Source organism: Lottia gigantea, assembly GCF_000327385.1.
Source record: "Lottia gigantea unplaced genomic scaffold LOTGIsca_11, whole genome shotgun sequence".
Lineage (NCBI taxonomy): Eukaryota > Metazoa > Mollusca > Gastropoda > Lottiidae > Lottia > Lottia gigantea.
Window position 1 is genome coordinate 4,193,560 of NW_008707001.1, and position 18,748 is coordinate 4,212,307.

At 30.3% G+C, this 18,748-nt stretch overlaps 1 protein-coding gene across 1 annotated transcript; it reads left to right on the plus strand.

The window, feature by feature from the left end:
- Nucleotides 1-334: 334 nt before the first annotated feature.
- Nucleotides 335-17,209, plus strand: LOTGIDRAFT_230301 (hypothetical protein). Its single transcript, XM_009047281.1, has 5 exons — nucleotides 335-489; nucleotides 9,920-9,991; nucleotides 14,170-14,287; nucleotides 14,708-14,770; nucleotides 15,151-17,209. Exons 1-5 carry the CDS (start codon nucleotides 455-457, stop codon nucleotides 15,439-15,441), a joined length of 579 nt encoding a protein of 192 aa, XP_009045529.1. The 5' UTR covers nucleotides 335-454; the 3' UTR covers nucleotides 15,442-17,209.
- Nucleotides 17,210-18,748: the final 1,539 nt, after the last annotated feature.

Consider the following 18,748-nt stretch of genomic DNA (forward strand, 5'->3'; position numbering starts at 1 on the left):
TCTTGATCTGGCCTTGTTACTTTGTAGCAAGGCTAATTCTTTATCAAAGCCTTATCCAGGAACATTTAATCAGAGACTACATTATGTCTTTCATACTTTTCACTATGATACCCACTATTCTAAAACTAGAGTAGACGGATTCAGTTTTTTGCTATTAATTCTTTTTTATACTTTCTAGCTACATGTATTACATTGACATATTCCTCCAAAGTTGGAATCTTAAACGGTAATGTACCTTTAAATAGTTTTTAATTACAGAAGCGACTGACATTCTATTTAAGAATACAGCGCCACCATCCTGGATCATCTATTTTTAGATTGCTAAATTTAGCCTGCTCCGCTTTACCAATATAAGTAGACGTAGCCATTTTCGTTACGGATTTTTAACTTCTCTAATCAGTAAACTGGATTAACTAAATTACTTATTAACTGGTGGTAAAAGCCAACCGACACAATGCAAGCCATTAAATGTGTAGTTGTAGGCGATGGGTAAGTCAATTTTATTTGAGAGGAAAGGAAGTGTTGTGACTCAACCCAAACACATTCTGATCTGCCCTGTTCAAATGAATGAATGAGTGAATATTTGAGTTTTCTGGTCATGGTATGAGCCTGTTAGACTATGTTTCACTGTTCTCTTTATAATGTTTTCGCTGTCACTTGACTTATGCCTATTTTTGACAGTTATAACATTTGTTAAATCTTTAGGCACAACTTCTTTAGGCTACTAGCCCTCCATATCACCATTGCAACACAGTCCACTCCACATTCCATTCACATAAGCATTTAGTATTGAAGTTATTGGATTTAAACAATATTTATTTTTCTATGTATAATATCAACTACAGTACATAAAATAACTGGATTCAGAAACAGAACACACTTATTTAAGTCCGTATTGAACTCAATTTGCTATATATCAGACTATATGCAAAGTTGGAAAGGGTCAATGTTTTATTTGTCAATCTATCGTGCATCATGCTCTTAAGGCTAAGACTAAGTAGGTCTTCCTATTCAATACTTATTATTCAATAGTGGAACAAATGTATTCCACTGGGTAACAATTAACTACTGTCTGAGCAAAGTAAAAAGTTTTTTGAATTTTTTCAATATTTTTAAAGAGAAATGGAATATCAGCCTCCAAATAGTACTGTTACTCTTAGAAAGTCTTTGCGTTTTTTTGTAAGTTTACATTGAAAAAAAAAACATGTTTCTCTCCTAAACATTTCAACCTAAAAAGAATGACAAAATTTGGGCTGAAAATTGTCCTCTGTAAAAACAAATTTTGAAGACGTTTATGTGTTCTCATGGTTATATTTTTATCAATGCAAATACATTCTAAGACTGAAAGTACTAAGTATTATTCTGCAGATGCTTTTTCAATTCTCATAAAAATAATGGAAAAAATTCAGAAAACTTTTTAATTTGCTCAGAGAATAAGTTTGGCTACTGATTATTGATAATACAAAAGTTATCACTTATACTTTCCTTCAAATGTGCAGTTATCTACAAGACAAAACGACAAAAGCATGGGATGGGTTAACACCTTCCTTTAACAATTCTCAAGAACTAACATTATTTTAAATCTTCATAACAGTTGTGTTTAAAGCTTTCTGTATGAATTCCGAGTTGATTGAAATAGCCCAAGTAAGAATACAAAACTGCAGAAAGAAATTATGTGGCAGAATGTTGATGAAAGCCTATGAATGAGATGCATATTAAGACACAGAAATTCAATTTTGGTCGATTGGTGTCCTAGATCTAAATTGAAAGTAGCTATAGCTAAGCTGTTTTCATATTGTATAGTTGAAGGAGAAAGATGTCCTGCAATCTTATATAAGCTTACATTGAGAAATTTTATTATTTATAAAAAAAATAGCCTTTTAGACTGAAATTTCTATAATGTAGGCAGTGGCAGTGGAAGATCAAACTATTTGTTGTATAAAGCTCCTTATAATTAGTATCTGTTTCAAAACCCAAATTGAACGATTGCTCTACCATCAATGTATTGGACACTAATTTAACAGTGAAAATATTTTATTAATGTAAAAGTAAGCTTATTTATATAAAGATAAATTGACTGGTTCATTGACTATTTGCCCATAGACCAAAAATATTCTCATTGAGTTGACTTTGACAATTGTTGACAATTCCGACACTTTTCAATTAAAATTTTTATATATCCATACCTGACAATATAAGCTTTCATGCATTACATTTATTCTTAGTAAAAAGGTGGTATGCACAGATTTTTTATTAGAAATTTTTTTTGCATAAGCTTGAATCAGCTTAAAAACATTAACAAGCTTGGATTAAATTGCCATATAAGATAAAATAGGCTATTAAAGACAGTTGTGAGGGTGGGGCAAGTTGAAGAAATAATTTTAGGCTAGTCCACATTTTAATTCTTTGCTTAAGGTTGATTTTCTTCCCTGGACATTGATGTAGTTTGTTTTTATTGAAATCATACAAGCATGACTAAATGAAGTATAAATGTCAGTATTTGATTGAGGGGTGATAGTAGATATGTAAAGTAGTTTGACCTATAAACTATTACTAACAGGATGTTAACATAGAAGCAATGAAATTATCATTGTTCATACTTCGACCTATTTCTAAATTAGTCTCAAATAATTAAAATTTCAATACACATATAAGGAAGGAATTGAGAAATTAAATTAATGCAGTTTTTTGTCCTGCTTTTCTGTAGGAAGGAATTGAAGGAAACCCTGATCCATATTATATTGAATTGTACTTGGTATAAGCTGTTATGGAAGATATTCTCCCAAAGAACCACAAGGGTGTTATTGAAGGTGCACTTTAAATTGAAGCACTGCATAAGTCCAAGTGTTAGGTTTATGGAAGATACTTTCTGTTAAAAGCACTGGCCTAGGTCACAAGTATTAGTTGTTATGGAAGATAATTTCTTTTAGAAGCACTGGCCTAGGTCACAGTGGTCACAAGTATTAGGTGTTATGGAAGATAATTTCTTTTACTGGCCTAGGTCAGCTATCACATGATCTTAACATTTTCCTATGGAAGCACTGGCCTAAGACAAAAGATCATCATACTAGGCTATTGCCCATTTATTGTTGTAAGCTTAGATTAATTATCAGCTTTTAATGTTTTAAGATAAAACTTCTGAAATAAAGAAAGATACATTCAGAAAGTCCTTTACGGTTGAAAAATTTATGAACCCTAACAATGTTATTCAACTAATAATTCAAACTACAAATGAAATGAAATGGATTAAATTCAATATTTGAAGTAGGTTGGTAATGAAATACAGTGTGTTATTGCCAAGTTTATAAGATATTGTTGTTAAGGAGGAACTAAATTTCTTATATATATTACCTTTTTTTCTACGTTATTACAAAGATTGATTGACATAATAGAAAAAAAGATATATTTAGAATGTTAAACCTAGACTTATCGAGCTTCTTCCTCTTAATGAACCTGAACAATATGAAACACTGAATGTAACTATACTAATATTACTATCAAATTAAAATCAATATAATTAAGTCATTAAATACAAATATTGTCTAGTACAGTAATAGGCTCTGCTTATTTTTTTCCTTTGATTGAACTAATTATGATGTTAATTCTCTAATTAATAAAAGTGATTTACTTTTATGACTGTTTTTCTTTAATGTCTAACCAGACTAATGATTGCCAAACATGGCACTTTTGAATTTCTGATATAACTTAAAGGGATAGTAAAGAAGTTTTCTGTATAATTTATTTGTATCAGGGGCACTGATAGTATCAATTTGCACCATTCTAATTTTCAGTCAGATGTCTCTGGTTCTTTCAATTCCACTAAAACTAGTCATTCATAACAAGCTGCTGTTATATCTAAGGACTTCAGCAGTAGTGAGGTCATAAAATGCTTAGTTTTACCACAGTGAAATTTCAGTGAACATCAGATATCAACATTTAAATACAGTTTACTGCTGGAATATAAACATAAGGAGGTAGCAGAATTGTAGGGTAATATTACACTATTCTCATTAGCCTAGTGAGTCAGTGACATAAATCAAACGAAAAAGTGTGAGAGTAAACAGAAGTTATGAATGATGAATATAAACGGCCGTAAAAATTTGAAAGTTTATGTTAGTTAATGATAAGAACTAATTAAGGTTTTCTGTTTATCTATTTTGACAGATCATGTGAAGAATAAACAATAGTGATTTGTTTTAAGTGTAGCCAGCTATCAGTCTACAAAGATTGGTTTATTGATATGAAAAATATAATCCCCTTCCTGTTTCTTTCTGTATATTGATATGCCTGTAATAGGTATATCAGTTAAAGTGGCTATGTAAGCTAATTTAAAGGGTATATTTGAAATACATGTATCATAATTGTAATAATGAGTTTAAAGTTAAGATAGATATGTAATTCAGATGCTTTTTGGAAAATTTACTTTTAAAGTATTAAAATTCATAAAACAAGGATTGAAGGATTGTAAAGAGGCTTTCAAAATTTTGTATCGGGGACACTGATAGCATCAATTTGTACCATTCCAATTTTCAGTCAGATGTCTGTGGTTCCTGCAATTCCACTGAAACTAATAAGTGTTTGATGACGTCACTAATTGCAAAAGTTGCTATGTCATAAAGCATATTTTTTCGATTAGTGACCTCATCAAACACTTAGTTTTAGTGAACTGCAGGAACCACAGAATTCTGATTGAATATTTGAATGGAGAAATTGATACCATCAGTGTCTGTCATACACATAAAAAATTTAGAAGACCTCTTTACAATCCCTTTAACAAACAAAAACTTGTGTATCTTTTGCTGAACACATTGTTATGAATCTGGCACATACTATTCTTCTCCCTTTAAAGTTTGTGTTATTTAATGCCAGACTATGATATTGATTTGTTTGATAATGGGCAGTACTTGTATAGAACTAATTGTATTGGAAATTTAATAATTTAAGTTACTTCTACCTCTAAATAATAATCAAATTCAAATTTCAAGATTTATTTCCTGAAATTTCAACCTTAATTATTTCCAGTGTTGACTCTTTGTCCATAGTATTTGATAAGAAATATTTATTTTCTGTAATCTGTTGACATGTGTTTTGGATATAAGATCCTCATCAGGACAATATGACAAGTTCAGCTAAGATTGAAATTGTAACTGTCTGAGGGGAAAAAGCTACCTTGGGCTTCAGCATTCGGCAATTAATCGGAGGCCAACTGAAAGCTAGTTTAAAGCCGACTATCACTTTACTCAGTGGAAATGCTATAATCAGATTTATCTCGTTAGTCAATAGGGGGTGTGCTGGTTTTTCCTTTTCTTAAGAGAAACAAAGCCAACATTTGGACTTTATTTCGTAAATAATTTTGCATATCCCAGTTACAACATATATATAGGAGGGACATTGCATTTTTTCTTATTTTTTGATTAAATATTTTGTTCACTTTTATCTGCTCATGCGTAATAGTTTCCCATTGGACAGTAGTCTTTTACATCACGATTTGTCAATAACGTGCGACTTTGTGATTGAGGCTAAAGTCGCTCGGGAACCAGTTAGCATCATATAACCATAGAGTGTTCAGCAATAAAGCTGGCTTTAAGTTAATTCAGAGCTAGCTTTACTTGATAATTCTCAGTGGAAAAGCGGTTAATGTCTAAATGTTGTGATGGGAAAAACTTATATGGTACATGATAACTTATGTGTTGACAACTTATGTCTTTACAGTGTAATTTTTAAAAAGAATAAGCTAATTATTGTCATTGTCATTGTCTTGCACAAAGCATGGCGTTGTCACAATCCATCTTCATTTCATTTTATTTATGGGGTCAAGTTGACAAATACAGACATAGAAATGGTTTTATCTAGTGTTCCATAAGGACAGCAGTGCTCATTAACCTACTCTTTTGCAATTTCTAACTGTCACACAGGACCTCGAAGTGGTTTATTGTTGCATTTGAATGACTTGACAAATTAATTGTCAACTCCTCTGACCTGGTTTGGATGATGTTTATTACTTGTTTTCTTGTTGTTTTTTATGGTAAAATCAGGAAGTCATTAGTACTATAAATAGAAAGTGCAAGAAAGCTATGTACATTACATATTAGTAATGGTAATTGAATATATAAATTCTCATACACACTTGATGACTGTACAGTAATTGTCTATTAATATTAAACAAACATTGATCATGATAAAGCTTTTAATGTTTTGTTTGTTAATAAAAGAAAGTAATTCAATTCACTGGCATACTGATTGAAAAATTTGATAAACCCATTTAAAATATAGGATCAAGTCACACAAGGAATGATTCCATTTATAGATAAAGTGCTTAATGGAAGGTGTTTATTGCAAAAAAATACTTTGTTGAAAATTAATATTGAAACAGGAAGTGATATTGTGGGTTGGAAGAAGATATTTAAAATTTAGGGACTGAAATTGAGCTGAGGAGTGGCGTAAAGACTTGTGATAGTGTTACTAGCATGCTCTGCCTTAAACTGGGTTTTCTTGCTGTTTTATCAGGTCTGAAGGAGGTGGGAAATTCAAATTTGCTTTCTGCATTTTATTGAAAAACTTTAACTGAACAGATATTGAGAATACATAATTTTTAAAACTACTTCAAAGTTTAAGATTACTGTAACTTGGTTTACAATTGGTAACAATTTGCTGAAGTTATAATGAGTTTTAAGCTTATATCTTGTAAGAGAGAACGTGAATGAATCTAAAACTTCTAAAACTGACATGTTTTGGTTTTGAAGGTGTTATTGTAATTATGGATTTTCTAATAATTCCCCCCTTCCCTCTCATCTGTTATTTATTTTCTATATGATTAGTATAAAGTAGATGATATTATAATAGTACAGAGTTGGTTGGTTGTATATACTGGTAGATAAGTTATTATGATTAGGCCCATTACAATAATTATACCCCTATAACAAGTGATTTATTATAAACTTATTCCATGTTTTGTGCAGTTGAAGAGTGCAGTCTTTGTATACTGTGCCTGTGCAGACAGATCAGTTTTGAGTTCCTCATTAAGCTTGTGGTCAATTGCTAACAGGTTCTCCTTGTTTTATGGAACCATTGTTTAAAGTTCATTTCAATACTTTTGCCTCTTTTAGAGTGCTTTAACTACTAGCTAACTAAGTCCACAGTCTGGAGATATATTTTGAGCTTGTACCGGGTTAGTGATTTGATTGATAAATTTCTCCAAATTTAATTCTGAAACAATTTTGAGATGAACAAATTCCTGTTTGAAAAGACAAGTTTGTCTTTAAACAGAGAATCTTTTCAGTTTATGAAATCATCAAAAAAGCCGCTCTTAAGTTGAAATTTAATGCTGTTATGGCCCTTGAAAGTTATCCACTTTTCTTCATTATACTGTATATATGTAACTCATTCAATTATTGGAATCAGAGTTATAGGCGCTGTATAGAAACATTTCCAAACTAAAATACTTGCTCTATTTTCATCACGTTCTAGTACCATATTATCCAATATTAGTAGTTGATAGTATTCATCAGACCATGTATTCTCATAATAGTACCAGTTTGACTATTGATTTATGGACCACTTGTAGACTTTTAACATGATCAGAAGTTATAAAAATCTTCCAATCAATCCCGCTGGAGTTATTGGTATTCTCATTTTTTTATCTATATAATAACAAATATTAAGATATTTTATACTTATTTAGATTACATGTATAACTGAAATAGTGACAGTAAGCTTATTTATTCCAATGTCATAGAGTCACAACCTGAATATTAAGATTATATACAACATTCAGGCAGAATTCCTGTGTATCCTATCAATGTCATATTGTGTGACATATCTATGTCATAGTGTCTTCTAGATCCTGAGATTTACACAAACACCCACTAGTATTTCAATATGTCCAACTTATTCAGTTTGCATGAAATTGGTCCAAGCTGGGGCAATGTCTTGCTTGCTAAAGTGTATGTTTATTTTCAAATGTGACAGGTCTAAAAAAAATTGGGAATCAAGGAGATTGCTGTACTGGTACTAAAATTTAATTACAACAAGACTCGAGCAGGCAGTGTTTACCATGTTTACTAGAGTCTTGGCAGAAATGGGATTCAGATTTTTAGGCCTGTAGTAGAACAATTTAAATCATATAGGGGATAAAGACAAATAAAATCGAAGCCTCAGTGGCCAAAAAAGTTCAGGCATAAATATTAGTCATTTGTTTCATGACGTGACATTTTTATGATCTAGTACCGGTACTCAATGCATATCTGTTGTAGCCCTCCCATATCCTATTGTGACATGTTGACAATATCAGGACAGAAGACAGATATTCTATTGTTGTTTGACTAGCAAGGCAATTTGTAGGTAGATTAAGTGTAAGGTTAAAGATGGAAGTGACAATATCCTGTCTTCTTTTCCTATTATACTTTCAATCTATTTCTCATCTTCACAATCTCAAGCTATTATAAACACAGCTATACCTTGACGTTTTATTTTCTCGTATCACAGAATACAGCGATTTGATTGGATTGTACGCTAGCTTATATAGCTAGAACCCTCAAACATAATGGTTTATTATGGTTTAGAGACATTGTTTTGAGGGCTCTGATTGGCTATATATGCCAACATTCAACCAATAAGATCACTGCATTTACAAACCTCAGTCATCAAAGAAAAGTGTCTTCGTAATACCTTGACATTATGAAGATGATGGTATCTATGTACATCCTGTTTATTCTCTGATAGAATTTAAATATATAATCCTAGTCAGACTAACCTTTGTTAGAAAAAAAAAAAAAACATGATGTAGGCCACATAAAATAAAAAAATACATGCAACATAATTCTGCTAAACTGACTTGAATCTTTTAAACACAGATTCAAATTACTACATTATTAGGGACAATTTATTTTAGATACACAGTTCCCTTGTTTTGGTAGAACACAATTTCAAATTTTCAATATAATTTAAAGTTTTATAGCCCTATAATCGATTTAAAACATACAAGATGTATTTTTTATTTAATCTTATTACAGCTTCTTCTGTTCTTCATCTTTTCTTTTCTAGTTTTGATAAGCACTCAATTTTGAAAACTATCAAATCAAATAAACTAAAGAAAATTTGGTTACAATGTCATTGTAACAAGACATGCTGATCATGCTCACTCTTCTGGAACATCTAATACAACTGGAATTGTCTCTGTCTCTTTTCAGAGAATCTACATTGATTTATAGAGTTTACAATGTATTTGTAAATAAAACAATTAGTAGCGATAAATTCTTCCAGAATTATTATTATTTTCAACATTTCTCTCACCATCATCAGGAAAATAAATAAATGTACGTGCAGTTTTCAAAACAACAAAACACAGAATCAACTGTTCAGTCAGTTAGCTATATTTGTAGTAAATAAAATGTTCAATATATTCAGATGGAAGATTTGAGAACAGAATGTTTTCAGTAACCAGACATAAACAATGAATTTGATATGTATTGAGAAGATATATGTTCTGGTTTGATATTGTAAATATTATAAGGTTATGAGGTGTATTATTAATCACTGTACTAGTATCGAATAGAAACCAGAGTAATATTTTATAAAAAATACAAAGAAAGCTCACTGTTTGGCATTGAGCAAATAAAACTGACTTGCACTGAAAACATTTTAGGTCAAATACTAATATTACAATTAAAGCACTTTGCTTAATATTAAACAAGTAAGGCCTGTATACACTAGGAAAATTTTGTAAAATTTTGAGACATTTGAGGCAGTGAGGCTTTTTAAGAGGGGAAATTCATTAATGCAGGGGTATGTCTCTGTGTTGTTAAAATGATCACTAAATTTACTACGTAATGCATTTACCAACGGCTTACTGGTCAGTTTTTACGTAAATCAGACTCAATATGCCTATTGTTAATATAAAATATTTGGTTGTATATTTCAGTGCTGTGGGTAAAACATGTTTATTAATCAGTTATACAACCAATGCCTTTCCTGGTGAATATATACCTACTGTGTAAGTATTATTTTTATTATTACTTATTCTTTATTAAGATGGGATGAGATCCACTGACAATTCAAGGCATCATGTCTGATCAGTCATAATAAACATAATTGAAACCTCCATTGAAAGAAACTTCGAACAACTGAATGGTTTTGTATTCCTACTTTTCAAAGATAAAATCCTATTTTCACCAGAAAGCAGAACATGAGCTGATTTTGGCAACTGGCATCAATGGTGGCTTTGCATTCATTGGAGAAATACCCCTCAACTTTCAAATGAACTCCTCCACACATGCATTCTATGTATCAATACGAAACTGTATATGCAAGATTGGAAGAGCTCATTTGTAATGTAGGACAATAGCTCCACCCTTTTCCTTTGGTGAGAAGCTTTAGAAGGCATGGTGGACCAGTTTGAAGTGTCAGAAGACTCATGTTACCCTTTTATATTGCTATAGGGAAGAACTACAGTAATTAGTTTGCAATATGCTATAAATAATACACAGGATTTTGTAGCATGTTAATAACTTAAGAAATCTTGTTATCTGTAGAAGATGAAAAAATTCTGAGAAAATTAATTCTGAATGAAAACACAGATAAATTTTGAATAAATATTTACACATTGGATCTGGTTTTATGCAATTTGGCAAAGTAATTGATGAGCATCAAACAAACATCTATTATATAAAATACAGGAATTCGATAATGTGTTTCTCAAGAATAAAGTGTGTTATGACAGTAATAAATGTAGGGCTTCTTAATACCAGATCAAGGTGACCAGCTTTCAATGGAAACTAGATAAACCTTAATGCTTGGAACTATGTACAACTATTTTTAGTCATTAAAAGAAGTTTATAATGTTTTTATGTGTATCAGGTACACTGATAGACTCAATTTGCCCCATTTGAATTTTCATTTAGACGTCTGTGGTTCCTGCAATTACACTAAAACTAAGTGTTTTATGAAGTCACTAATTGCGAAGGGCCTAATGTGATTCAAGCATATTTTGCAATTAGTGATGTCGACTTATTTTTTGTGGAATTGCAGAAACCACAGGCGACTGATTTAAAATTGGAATGCGGCAAATTGATGCTAACAGTGTCCCTGATACACATAAATTTAGAAAAACCTCTTTACAATCTCTTTAAGACAACTTAAAATGGCTTTAAACTTTGTTTGTCATTTAAATCTTTAATTAATTAATTGATAGTTGCATTAATTCTTTTGACATAGAATTCAACTTGACTGGGTCTTTCAGTTCAAATAAATATCAAATTGAAATGTAAATACGATGTAAATATGTAAATACAACGTAAATAAAGATTTGACCAGGGAGAAGCGATAAAAGAAACATGTAGGAGACATATTTATATCATGTTCTCTATCAATATTAACAACATAACTTGGAGATAGGAAGTCATGTTTATATAGGTTAAATATTTTATAGACATCTGAGTCAAATATACCCTATCATTGACTAGAGTTCATCCAAACCAACATGTGTTTCAGATACACAATCCTCACCAGGACAACTTATTTTGGAAATGGAATTTAACGTAGAAATAAGATATTATTTTGAATATAATTCATCTTGATTTTAAACAGTTCTTTTTTCTTCTACAAGATTTTTTGCAGAATCATTTGATATCAAAAATTGTATATCACTTTATTTTTTTGTTACGTTATGTTGATTCTCTATAGAATTAACTGTTGAAATACGATAGTATTATGAATATATTTCATCTGACTACAAACAGTTGATATAATTTGATATGGAAAATTAGATAACTATGACTTTGATTTGGAGTAATTCTGAATCTCTGTAGAAATTACAGTAGAGGCAAGATACTATTTTGATAATTTGAAACTTCAAAAAGTCTGTTAACCATTGCAAGATCTCTAGCAATTGAATTAAATAAATATATAAGGGAAGACTGTTAATATTTCCTCTCTCATGAATTTGAATGTGAATCATTGAAAACCTACTCTTATTTCTTTAAAGAAAGATTACCTCTTAGTCATACAATATGGTAGTCATTAACATCTAAATCTTGTGTTAAAATCTTGTGTAATTTGCATAATAATTCACTGTTTTTATAATCAAAACTTTTCACTTTGTTTGCCAGTCATGTCCGATAGGAGCAACCAATTTGACTTTTGCTTTTCATTCATGAGGTACTTTTGGATGAGCTTATACAAATTTATAAAGAAAAAATTGCTGACTAGTCTGAATTTTTGTGGATGAAATTTTGATTACAAAAAATGAATATCACAAACACTTTTTTAGCTTTCCAATTTTAAGGATAAGTGGGACTCTCTCTTTATTATCCTATTTCAATTGGAGTAATGTCAAGTGGGCTCATATTGTTATGCTAGTGACCTTTATTTGATTTCTGGATTCAAACTTTTCTAAGGATTTTACCTATCAGTCAATGTGCAGATTGTGCATTTGACCTATTTCATGAATCAGGCTGCATAAAATCTTTATTATTAATGCAAGGAAATGCATAATGATCTCAAATAAATAAGACAATTTTATAGATAGATACTTCTGGTATATTTATTACTTCAATGGTTTCAATGTGGTTTTCACACCGTCATCAGGAATATAATATACCAGAAGTATATATCTATATAATTGTTTTTTTTATCTATATCTTGTGCTTCTAATATGCCGTTGAAAGATTATTCTCAAATAAGTCATCTTTTCGCAATATTGCAGTTGAACTTCATGTACAGTTGAAAACTTTCCCTCACTATTCCTTTCAAGCAAGTCGAAAATGGGTATAAATAATGCAGTATGGAAAGTCTGAAGATTTTAAAGCATTTTCCTTAGAATAACTGTTGTTAGTCTGTTGAAAAAGGGCAGTAATACCTGGAAAGAACCATGCTGAGAGTTGTTCAAGGAACTTCAGGTAGAAAGCGTCTAGAGAATCTTAAATTATATGTTTATTAAATAAAGTTTTTTTTCTCTCTTAAAAACATATACATCTAAGTGTTTTGGCATGTTAATAATTATATGAAATCCTCTAATAATTAGTTTGATATTAATTGACCTCGTTAGAGAGATTCTAATTAAACTTTGTTAACCTTTAGTATTAAATAAAGAGTAGGTTGAGAGTGGTGGTTAAATGTTGAATAATCTAAGGACTCTGGGCTATAGTTTATGAGACCAATATTTTGACAGTTAATGATTGACTGTCATGTTTTTTTACTCGTTTATTTCTTTAGTAATATAATTATATTCAGCTAGTCAAATTATAGAATTAAGATTTTCTAATCAAAGTAATATGTAAATATTCTTTCCGTCAGCTGATTGGGAGCTTAATTTTTGATTGCTGATTGTAATACATAATTTGCTTGCAGATACAAAAATAGAAATGAAATTCTTTAATATTTGTAATTTAATAATTCTGACTAAACTAACTTGTATCGAAAGAATAATATTGTTCCCAAAATATGAAAATTGACGTTTCATTATGCAGTGAGAAATAACGTCAGTCCAAAAGTACGAAAAAATGATCCTGCACCATCCCAGTTCCATACCCCCTCTATTAAAGCATGAAATTTTTTATAGTTTCAAATAATGTTTAGAAACTATATTGGGTGCATATATATTAGAAGCTTCAATTGTCAGAAGTTTCAGAACATTTCCATTGAACACGGTATACATAACATTATGGTTTCAATATTATTATTTTAGGTTTAATAATTGTGTTATAATTTTAGGTTTGATAATTGTGTTATAATTTTAGGTTTGATAATTGTGTTATAATTTTAGGTTTGATAATTGTGTTATAATATTAGGTTTAATAATTGTGTTATAATTTTAGGTTTGATAATTGTGTTATATTTTTAGGTTTGATAATTGTATTATAATATTAGGTTTGATAATTCTGTTATAATTTTAGGTTTAATAATTATGTTATAATATTAGGTTTGATAACTGTGTTATAATATTAGGTTTGATAATTGTGTTATAATTTTAGGTTTGATAACTGTGTTATAATATTAGGTTTGATAATTGTGTTATAATTTTAGGTTTAATAATTGTGTTATAATATTAGGTTTGATAATTTTGTTATAATTTTAGGTTTGATAATTGTATTATAATTTTAGGTTTGATAATTGTTTTATAATTTTAGGTTTGATAACTGTGTTATAATATTAGGTTTGATGTTATAATTTTAGGTTTGACAATTATTCTGCTAATGTTATGGTAGATGGTAAACCGATTAATTTAGGACTGTGGGATACTGCTGGACAAGAAGATTATGATAGATTAAGACCGTTATCTTATCCACAAACAGTAAGTTTTATTCTTCACAGGGTCAGTGATGTACAGTAATTCAAAATGGCTGAGATGCTTTTAGACGCGGTATGAGTTATAATTTCTTGTGCTAGTTAGTCTGAGAGTGATTAGATCTTGGGGCATCTAAAAAAGAAATATAGGTTAGAGGAGCTTACTTGCTGTATGTAGGTAGGAAAATTATTGTGCAACAGTTTAATAATTATTGTGCAGTGTTTAAAAGATCTTACAATAAGGGAATTCTCACCTAAACATACTGATAATTATCTTAGTCCCTTGTTTGGATCTAAAACATTGGTAAAATAGTCAATGTGCAACCTATTGTCTGATGCCGAAGGTTAACATATTATTTTAGTAGTTCAGATATTTTAGATGATATACTATCCAAGAATGATGTTAATATATTTTGATTTTTTTCAGGATGTGTTCCTTATTTGTTTCTCCCTTATCAGTCCAGCCAGTTTTGAAAACGTCCGAGCTAAGGTTAGTATGTCAGCATGTTATATCATTCACAAGTCATTTATCATGGCTGGGAAAATTTCCTCATTGCACACTACATGGCATGGCCAGTCTTTATTTTCACAATCTGGTGCAGAGGACATTATTCCATTCATATTATTCCCTGTAATCAGTCTGTTCCACATTCTGGTGGAAGATGCAATTTAAAGATCTTCACTTAGTTTGTTACAGAATTACTATTATTCATTATTTCTCGAAGGTCTCCTCCAAAGAAGAATGATAATAGATAATAGATCAATGTGAAAAAAAAGATTTAATGTATAGCAGTATTTTTTGCACTTTCGTGTTTTCTAGAACTGCTAGTCTATTCAGCCCATGATACAAACTAAAATTTTTCATTTCAGTGGTTTCCTGAAGTAAGTCATCATTGTCCACAGACACCTATAATATTAGTCGGCACCAAACTTGATCTGAGAGAAGATAAAGAAACGATTGAGAAACTACGAGAAAAGAAATTAGCACCTATAACGTACCCACAAGGCCTGGCCATGGCAAAGGAAATTGGTGCAGTGAAGTACTTAGAATGTTCTGCTCTGACACAGAAAGGTCTAAAATTTGTCTTTGATGAAGCTATTCGGGCAGTTTTATGTCCGAAACCAAAACCACCAAAGAAGAAGAATTGTAAGATATTGTAATCAGTTATAAAATTAGATTTTTTCTATTTTATATTACTTTCAATTTGTTAATTATTTGATACAGGACGCCACCCTGGTATGGTGGAAGACAATACAAGTTACCTTGTTATAAAGAAAAGATAAAATTTTAAAAAAATCAAGTTATGAAAAAAAATATATTGGAAAGCATTAAGAGATAAATTACTTTCACTTCAACATAAGTTTTGTTAACATTTTTATCATTTGTTATATTTTCAAAATGTCGCTCTCAATTTTTGTGTTTTTCTGTGTAAAGGGAATTTATTTGATGACAAAATCAATTTATTTTCAATGTCTTGAATCTACTACATATTATTCTTTATTTTATAAGTTTAAACCACTTCCCTAAACGCAAATTAAGAAGCAAATAATCTGTGTATGAACAAAATAGTTTATTTTATGTAAATTTTATTTAAATCTATCACAAATCTGAATATCCTGAATCATTTTTTGAATCAAAGATTTTCCTTGCAAATTTTTTTTATATATCTTTAATGAATAATGTAAGGTCATGGTCAGAAAATATATACAAGTATAAGAAGTGAAAGGGAACAAGGAATCAATCAGTTGTCATAAAAAACTCTTTTCATAATCTTCATTTTTTATTTTTAACCCCTTTTTCCTCTTGAGAATTTTGGTATATTTTGTTTTTATTAGATTCTAGTGTTGGCTTTATTTGGCTTCCCTATTTATTTTGGTTTCTGTTTTGCACTTGTTGGCAGTATATAGAAAGTTTGAATTTGTATATTAATGTGCTATATTATTTTTCTTGTATTATATTAGCAATTTACAGGGAATATTCATTATAATTAGCTGTTAACAAGAAATGACTTCATTATTAATCAGAATCAAGATTATCACCATTTAATTATGGCTTGTTTGGAGTTATGCAAAATTTCAGAGAAAGTTCAATTCTCTTTGATGGAATATGATCAATATGAATCGATATATTCATCAAACAACTGAAGGAAAAGCCATTTCTAATTCCATATTATAAACTTCATAGGGCTTTTTTTCATCTTCTGAAGGGTATGAAGGTCTCTCAAAGTTAGACATGATGGAGACTTGGCCTTATTCCTTTTCCTTTCAAAATGGAATGGAATGCAGTGATCAATGATATGATTCATAGTTGACACACTAAGTTATGGCTTTGAAAAAGGTATCTGCAGTTTGTAAGCCCAGATGTAAAGTCAAGCAAAGATATCTGTGCACGTTCAGGAGAAATTCAAAACATAGACAAGAGAGGTCAATAATATTTATGTACTTTGAATAGAATTTGACACAAATCAAGTCTTGTAGTGGTTAAGTACTATAATCTGCTATCTAACAATAAATTGGGCTTCTCATATTTATGGATTTTATTGCCCCAGAATGTGCACAAAATATTTTCTTGATTGTAATGCTTAAAAAGAAGTGAAAAAGGTCATTTCTTGTCTTATGGTTACTTATTTCTTTTTTTTTCTTCAAATTTTATATGAAATAATTATTTTGCTATTTGTTTCCTAATATCATGTTACATAAATTGTCTATATTCTAAGAAATTATTTGTATATAAGTGTTTATAAGGTTTCTTATTATCTATGTATTCAGCTTTGAAATATTACAAATAGACCTATATCAACTTGATCACATGTTAAGCTTTCTTGTTATTGAAAAGGTAGTAAGAGTCTAACACCTGGACTCTGTTCCTCAAAAAATTTTATATAAGAATTTGTGGTTTGTGGAATTTTACGTTGAGAAATATCATTCTTACAACAAAATTGATGGCAAGATTTTTTGAGGAACATAGCCCAGACACTTGCCCTTCTCCATTAGTCCACATGGTGCAGAAGAGTAGGATGTAATTTTCATTTTCTGACCCTTGGCCATTCTTAATTTGTTTGGGATTCAGATTGATTAAAAAAAATATTGCCTTTTAAATGATATTTGAGATAACCGTTATTATGTTGTCTTCAGACTGCAATTTCAACCCAACTGTCCAAAATGAATATTGAGAAAGCTTAAAGGGATAAAGGGAGATAATTACTTGTAAATGATGTGCAAATGCAAGGGTTACAATGTTTAAGACTTCAAACTGCCCTTGCAACAGCAATAAACAAAACTTAATCTTGGTTTTTTTTTCAGGCGCCTTAATTTTCTCCATTGCTTATAAAATTTTAATGATCTTATTTCACATTTACTATCTAGAGGTTTGTACAATTTGTTATAGGGATAAGTTAGGACTGAGGCCTTGTTTGATTCATTTCAACTCAGATTCAAATTTGATTAGAGTAGGGCTGTTGAATTGGAATTTATTCACTGACATTTTTATGTTTAAAAATCAGAGTTCATATCAATCAAACAGGGCCTCAGTTTTCTTCAGTTTGGGCTTCCACATCAACTGATCAAAAGGCTCAAAGTTTAGTGTTAGAGAATAGTTTATAACATTTCAGACAAAAAGCTTGTAAATGTAAAATCTAATATCTGAATATCTAATGGAAATTTGAATTGCAATGTCTAACAAATTCATCACTATAATGAAAGATTTGAAGTTTATCAGCAAGTATATATGAATTATACTGTATTATTGCAACTTTTTGTATGTATAGAATATGCTTCTAATGTAATATTAAAAATATTAACATTTATCTATTTTTCTTTGGCAATGAAGGGAAGATTTATATCAGAGCATAGCCTGTCAAATAAATTTTTAATTTGTTTTCATATTGTTGAGCCCTGTTAAAAGTAAGAAAAATATCGTCTGTCGGGGAATATTGCATAGCCAAGATTTGTTGGTGTGCAATAACAATGTCTCTTAAGATATCATCAAGCCATTCTAAATCAATTTAAAGGGAATTAACTCAACATAATCTGCTTCAATTTTGAGCAGGACAATGATAAAGGATTCTTAGATCTACTGCCAAGCTAATCCTTAGTTGCATTTCTAGCAATATTCTAATTGTTTCTCCATCACAAGTCAGTACATCAGTCAACACGTCATTGCTACCTTATAAACAGGTGTGACATGACAGAGACCTTACTCCAATTGTTTCCGTGGGTTGTCCTCATCTTCATTCATCTTCTGCCAAGCCAATCCTTTGCCACATCAAGGACAAACATTATTTTAACATTTTAATCCTTTACATTTACGTCATTATTAAATGGAATATAATTACATACTATTTGTATGTTGCCGCTTGCGTTATGAAGGCAGACAATGCTGTGCGGAATGCCTAGGATGTGGGGATGAAAATATCTATTTATTTTGGTCATGTATAATACATAATATGTTACTGATTTAAGCATGCTT

Bases quoted from the DNA above. Each gene is read 5' to 3' on its own strand.
- LOTGIDRAFT_230301 (XM_009047281.1), top strand. From the start codon at position 455: ATGCAAGCCATTAAATGTGTAGTTGTAGGCGATGG. The intron at 490-9,919 runs GTAAGTCAATTT...TGTATATTTCAG, and splicing joins TGTGTAGTTGTAGGCGATGG to TGCTGTGGGTAAAACATGTT. The intron at 14,288-14,707 runs GTAAGTTTTATT...GATTTTTTTCAG, and splicing joins CGTTATCTTATCCACAAACA to GATGTGTTCCTTATTTGTTT.